A 7,763-nucleotide genomic window follows, 5' to 3' on the forward strand; every position below is an offset into this window, starting at 1 on the left:
TTTTATTAGGCATTTTCTTTTGTAAGCATATCACAAAAGAACAACCGCTTATTTTAAAAATAACATATGAAACAACAACACTACTGGCTTATTGAGTCCAACCTTTTTAAAATCGCTTAATTAATAAACAGTTTAAATCGCATGGTTGTCATGACTAAAAATTTGTCTATTGTGTATGATTTTTGGAAGTACCTACGAAATTTCTAGTTAATTGTCAACGAATGATGCTTCGTATTTCGTGTCGTCATTGTTCGTAACAAATACCTTACTTTTTCTGTTTATTATTTTACTGTTAAAAGACATTAAAATTCATATTTTATTCACAATCATGTATAAAAAATATTCTTACCAATAATTATTATTCATTTTCAAAATTTTAATTGTAAATTTTATTACGTGTTTTGCATAAATAAGCTTAACAAATTTCCATTTTGTGCAGAGTTGCCTATCAGAAAAGTCCTATCATTGATTATTCCTTCTGGTTATTGAGTAATGCATTATTAAATTAAATCTAAAAGCTAAAATCAAAGGAGCAAAAAATACTTACAACTTACGAAAGAAAACCTCTATGCATACTATTTCCAGAAATAACACTCTATACTGGTATCGCAATGGACCTTAATAGTCTGCGCGTGGTCTGCCAGTACAATCTAACCAAAACTACGATAGAAAACATGTAAATCAACAACAATGCTCTTAATATCTTCAGAGTAAGGTTTTACTCGCAAAAATTTTTACATCTTAAGTTACAGTGTAGTTAAAATCAAAAATCAGTCTATTGTGAATGTTCACTGGAAATATATTTTGCAAAATTCCATTCAACCATTAAAATCGTATGAGTACTTCTTTTACTTATAAATTCAAATACATAAATAAATAAATTAATTTAAATATATAAGCTAAAAATGCTAACTATTGGCCTTCTAATATTTATTTAATATTTATATTTCGTTCATAATAACAACAACAATTCTACATAAAATATTGAGACTTTTTGATGAAGTCAGCTATTAATAGTTATTTCGGTGTCGGTTTTGTCCATCTCTTCACGTATTAACCTGATTTGGCTGGTCTTTTACCTGTTCTTTTTCATTTTCCTCTTTTTTTTTCTTCTTCTTGTTCTCCTTTTTTTCTATTTCTTCATCTTGTTCTTCTTCTTCTTGTTCTTGTTCTCCTTCATCTTCTGCTTCTTCTTCTTCTGCTTCTTCTAGTTCTTCTTTTTTTCTTATTTTTTCTTTTTTTTTTTCTTCTTTTTATACTTTTTCTTCGTTTTCTGCATTTATTGTGAATATTTTGTTATATTGCGACTTTATTATCAAACTCCTTTTCAACAACTATATATTACTGTATTATACATTGGTAACGGTAATGGTTTATGGGTTAGGCTAAGACTTTTATGCACTGCCACCAGCTTCATCTATTTGCACCCTTTTGTATTCAGAGATTTAGTATCTCAAGAAATCGAACCAGCTCCTATGGAAGGAGTTTTTAAAGGTCTTTATCCTCTAGTTGCTCTGCACTTAAAAGTTTGTTTCTTCTGTGGTCTAATACATAACAGTTGGTGATCAGATAGACTCTTCCTCATCACAGCAAAAGCTGCAAATATTTGTATCGGATATGCCTATTTTGTGTATATGTTTATTGCAGGTGGCGTGACCTATGAGTGTATGAGAAAGTGACTTAAGACTCTTCTGGTTTAGATTGAGAACTCTGTTTGCTCTTTTGGTATCAATATTCAAGAATGTATTATACATTAATATAATGTATTATATAATTGATTTGTGCAATAAATTATTGAATTCTACAGAAGATTTATTTTAACAATACTCCATTCTGTTACAATAAACCAAATATTTAACTCTATCAATATTTAAGGAAAATTTTTTTATGCATGTATATTTAATGAAATCATTTGAAAGTGATTTGTTTGCATGGCAATTGAATTTAGTATACCATATACAATATTAAAATTAAACTCCATCACACAAAGAAGGATCAATATAGTTGCATGATAATGGCCCAAAGCAACTGGCATGTGAAGTTTCTGAAACAATGCTTTATAATTGAAAATCGCACGAAGCAAATACTCTGTACACGAGTGCATCATAAATTAATTAAAATATAAATTAAATAACTCAAAATCAACTAACCGTGCAAACCTGTGTGCTTTAACAGTTAAAAAGGCAGCAAAGCATAAAAGTGGAGCGTAAGCCATCGGTGAAACGTCAAGTATCGTGGGGACCGCCGACAATAGCGGAAGCAGATGCAGATACAATTAAACTAACAAAACCGATTAAACAAAATGGCTATTGCAGTACTGGTAACCGTACAACAACAACATAAAATTAATTATTAAAGAAAAATCAAAAAATTTTAATTAAAAATTTAGTCCTTACATGAGAATGTATTAAATTTCGTTACTTTTCTAATTTTTTTTATTTTTGCTTTAATTTTTAAATGCATATCATTTTGTATTAATTCATTTAAATTTTTGTCTGTAAATATTTTTGTGATATTTGGTATAAATAAAAGGATATCGAAAAATTTAACCAAATTTTTGTTAATTATAAAATTTTCAGAGTAAATAAAGTACCAAAAAATGAAACTCACTTGAGAAAAAAGACACAATAATTTTAATTAAAAAACTTTAGTCCTTTATACCATGAAGTTAAGTGAAATAAGAGCAATGAAAAAGTGGAAACAAATTTTTTAAGCAATGTGAACATTGCACAAGTGACGCTATATGCCAAAGTGAGGGTGTAATAATTTATTTGGATGCAGGAATATTTCCCAACAAGGAAAGCTCATGTATATTTTAAATAAAAATTGATGTACTCTAATTTTGACCTTGTACGTACATATTTTTAATATAGTTCTAACATAAATAAAACTGTACATACATATTTTCAAAATGGTCTTAACATAAATAAAACTGTACGCTCCGATGTTTTTTTGTACACACATATGTTTTCCTTTTTTTGGTGAAGTTGAGAAGTATCAGCTGCCACAGTATGAGTCTTTAACCCACTAAAACATCACCTCTTTATAGTAAATTGTGAATATTTAATTTGATTTTAACGTCAGCTATAACAGTAGTGATTATTTTACTTAATAGAAACTCTATTATACATAGAGATTTTCTGAACAGTACCGAATCGCAACAAAACTTTTTCAGTGGTTGTTGATGGGTATTCAATTAATTAATAATAAATAAAAATTTTTATTGTTGCAAATCAGTACTGTTCGAAACCTTTCTAGTAAATTGTGAATTGAATTGCAACCATGAAAGGAACCAACAGCCAAAATGTCACACATGTAATCAAGAGCAGATAAAGAAGATCAATATTCTTCATAACTACTGCAGTCCTCTTCTCACAGTGAAGCATAGGACCTCATTGTTAACATTTAACAAATTAAATTGATATAGCCAAAAATATGAACAACAAAAAAACAACGATATATTTATGGCTAGTAACGAGGTGTGGTAGTTGCAAAACTGCTGTTTAACTGGATTTGTTATAAACTCTTCATTCCAGACCGCATGCAACAAGCTTTATCAACGATAAATAAATAGTGCGTTACAGAAGCGCACTCTATTAATCTATCTAAAACTGTACATGTAACATTCAATTAGAAGAAAAGCATTAACTTCAAATATCCTCTACTTAATGTCACCACACTTTCCTGTACTTGTTTTTTTTGGTGACACAAAGGGTTTGTATTCCAGAATTTTCTACTGCATTGAAAATAAGTTTTCCATAAATAAAATAAAAATATGTTTAAAGAACACTAACTTTATTGTGTGGATCAACTCCAAAACTATTTCATATTCCTGCAAAGATTCTACCATAGTATTTAACTAAACATCGTTTCCATTAAAAATTTATCTAGTTATATTACAGTTCTCTGTTATCTGCGGTAGCACTGATATAAGTTGAGACTCCACGACACAATTTCTTATACAAGCAAAAATACTGTCGAAAAAGATGCTTTGGTTAAGTAGGGTACAGATTAAGAACCGGACACTAATATCCGATGTTTTTATGAAGTGTACATCGAAAGCTTAAAGCATATTCTTGATATGTCCTGCATTTGATAAACAAAGTCTTCAATACCTGGTTGGTTGATTGGATCAAGTGTTGACTCTATCCATGAACCGACTTAGTATTTCCACACCGTTTTGATGTTAGATCTTCGAATATATACTTGTCAATTTAAGAAGCTTTATAGGTCATTAATGTTAGCTAATACTAGATCCCTAAGATTACAGAAGTGCAATTTATCTAGTGTGGCTGTTCTTCATTTTCAATAAGTAGTTTTTGCACACATTAAATAAAAAAACTTTTATATTTCCTACAGCTGTTTACAACTGTGACAATAAGTAATCTAGATCATGTCCAACTTAACAATCTGCTCTTCAATATACCAAAAACCATTAATAACTACCATTAAATTTACACCCAAAAATTTACATTGAGAGGGACTTTCAAATAATTTCTGAAATTTAAGACATAATTTTTATCTTATTGAGCAATCATAATAGTACATCGATTTATTTTAAAGGATTTTAACCTTATGCCCCCCTCCACCCTGAGCACGAGCCCGATAATTGACATCAATCCAGAGACATCTCTTCCATTTTTGCTAATCAGGCAGAATGTTTACTTTAAATTTTATCCTAGGAAGTAGGAAGTTAACTAAAAATATATTGTCATAATGTGGGGTATATTTATTTTTGTTTTATATATGCCTCGTTATAATCAGTGGGAGATTTCAACCTACGAAAATCACCTTTTGTCCGACTGTTTGCCCTCTCGGAATCACCGATTTGGTAAAGAAACTGTTCAACATCTATTTTTTTGTCGTCATTTCGTCGATTGACTGCATTTTTCAGCCTATATGTTTTCATTTGTTATCGTTGTAGTTGTATCACTGCTGTTGCTGCTTTTTGGGAACGCCCTCCCCGCTTACGTGATAAAGCTCCCCGCTCTTCTTCAAAATGTCTAAGCCGCCACATAATTTAAGTTCAGAGCCTTTTTACTGAATGCGACATGAAACTGCTTGAATATATTTCATGTGCAATGCTTCTAGGAGATGGTACATTCTTTAGAGACTCCACGACTAGTTCCTGTTCCTCTTCAGAGCAGTCGCAACGAAAAATTAGAGGTTCTGCGCTTTCAGCGATGTTGTAGCAGATTGGACAGTAGAGATTATTTGGCAGCTGAAATTGGTAAAGATATTTTAAAAAACCTCCGTGAGCGCTCAATATTTAAGTCAAATTGTATTCCACTTCACTCAATCTTTCATATTGGGATTGAATTCATAGGTTCGTCGACTCCATGCTCTCAAATATGGGACTGCTCCTATTTTTGCTTCCATTCTGCTAAATGAATATGGGCGTATATGGTGATATATGTCTAAAATTTATTCAAGATAACATTTGTTAATTTGTTAAATAATAATCTTTTTGCGAGTTTCAAATTATACTGAATTTAAAGAGGGGTTATGAAGAGACCAACTGCGTGAGTAAAAGTGCTTAAAAGCACTAACTCAACTATGCTCAACATAATAACAATAGAAAAATAAGTATATAATAAAAATAATAACTAATATATAAAACAAATTTTGTAGGGTTTCAAATATTCTTCTTTGCTGGACTAAAACTGCCACATCAATAAAACTATAAAAAATTCATAAACTCATGATGGCATATGTTGTTTTTACATACTATAACATATGCATAAATTTAAACAAATATATTGATATGTAGAAGTTAAAATTCACAAAAAAAAAAAAACAAAATATACATATGTATATAAAATAATTGTATTTATAATATGTACAATGTTCATATACTCGTATAAGATTTTTACTAGCATAAAAGGCCACAGTGGTTAGTGGCTTTGTCAGTCTGTTGGTCAACGTTTTTTTCATAATTTGCTTATTATTAAAAATTTTTTATTTACTCCAAAACAAACACTGGAAAAAAAGTTGAAATTTTTTATTTTTAATTATTAACTTAGCTTTTGTATGAAAGTTTTAATGCACTATAGTGTCACAATCAAAGGAAAAAAGGTAAAAACCCCAAAACGAACCACAAGCAAAACCACAGCACAACATTTTTCCGCAAAATGTCGTTAAATGTTTGAAAATTGCTGTTTGCCATAAATTGGGATTATGTGATTAAATTAAATGATTTTTGCACCAAAATAAAATAGCATAGAAAAAGGAGCAGAAGAGAGTTAAAATCACAAGGAAAAAAAATCAAACACTAAACAAGTCATGGTTTTAATATAAGCTTAATGAAAAGGATGCTGCAAAAAACTAAGAGGAAAATTTCATCCAACAGAAATTTTAGCCACATACGACACGACATATGTGCAACAATGTGTGATTAAAAATAATTTAATGTTGCTTATACGCTTGACGATAAGACACTGTTGACAGGATACTTTACGGAATAAGGTTATTGAAAGAATAAGCTTAAAACGCTTTTAATTGCTCATTAAAATCATATAATATATATTACTTAGAGTAGAAATTATAGTGAATATGAGTCAACTTAGATTTTATGTCGTTAACATTATTGGATTGATATTGGTGCAGCTAATAATCTTGAAATTGTGATGAATTTAATTCAAGTTAGCCTTTTCTAAGGTTCGAATTTTCCATATGTATACAAGATATATATATATAGATATATACAAGAAATAATGACCGAAATGAAAGCTAAAATTCCTTAAAAAACAAAACCGACTTTAAAATATTTTCGACGTAACAACCTAAAAAATTTAAAACAAATTTATACTGAAAGAATATTTTTTGATGTTCACATCACTGGATTAACACAAACGCAATCAAAGAAGAAAATTTGGGACTTAATCAAATCCGAATTAATTCAGCCCCAAAAATGCAACCAAAGTGATGTTTTCTCATAAAACAAGATCCATAGAAGAATGACTACTCCATCGTCCCAATCATTCAAATATGATGTACCAATAGCGAAGGTTTTGAGCAAGTCTGCAGTTCTGCAGCAATAATTAAAGAGTTTTCAATGGAATAAAGTATTTTTTTTTTTGATTTCTGCAGCAATAACTGAAGAGTTTTATGTGGATTTACGGATTATTTCAGTGGAATAAAATATTTTTTTTTTTGCCTCTTTGCAGCAATAACAGATGAAATTTATAAGATAGTGCGAAACTCTATTGATTACTTTTGTAGAATGCAGCATCTGCTATTGAAAACATTTCCATTCGCTTTTCTTTCTCCTCCCTTATTTACTATTGGCTTCATAGAGAAATTTCAAAAAGTAGTAAACTACAAAAACAAAAATTCTTTTTATATTATTTTAATTAATTAAATATTTGGATGATCATATAGTTGTTACGAGAAATTGCCGTTATCAGTCGTAAATAATTTTTTGAGGCTCAGAGTCAACGTTCATTAGCCAACTAAACCAAAATCGTACTTGACTTGTACGGCGGTTTCATAGAAAGAAAATTATTTATAAAAAAATAATTACATAAATTTTTGATCTATCCTATACAGCTTATCTAAATATTTTCAAATATTTATAAACAGTGGTCTTTAGAAATTTTTGAAAGTTCGGCAGGAAGACTATGCTTTATGTGTAATAGGACCACAGCTGTATTATATATTATGACTCTTAAAGTGCGGTGAAAAGGTTAATCGAAAGACGTCTGGAGTATGACAAAAGTTATGTCAAAATAATTTTTTCACACGACAAGCACCGTAGCACACAG

General features: G+C 29.8%; 1 protein-coding gene across 1 annotated transcript in view; it reads left to right on the forward strand.

Moving 5' to 3' along the window:
- LOC119676751 (contactin-associated protein-like 4) overlaps positions 1-2,456 on the forward strand; it is a 60,211-nt gene extending 57,755 nt beyond the window's left edge. The window contains exon 19 of the mRNA XM_038088036.1: positions 2,176-2,456. Coding sequence (XP_037943964.1) covers positions 2,176-2,343 — 168 coding nt within the window. The 3' untranslated portion in view covers positions 2,344-2,456. The remainder of the gene's footprint in view (positions 1-2,175) is intronic.
- The last annotated feature ends 5,307 nt before the right edge of the window (positions 2,457-7,763 follow it).

Source organism: Teleopsis dalmanni, chromosome 1 (genome assembly GCF_002237135.1).
Source record: "Teleopsis dalmanni isolate 2A chromosome 1, ASM223713v2, whole genome shotgun sequence".
Taxonomy (NCBI): Eukaryota; Metazoa; Arthropoda; class Insecta; order Diptera; family Diopsidae; genus Teleopsis; species Teleopsis dalmanni.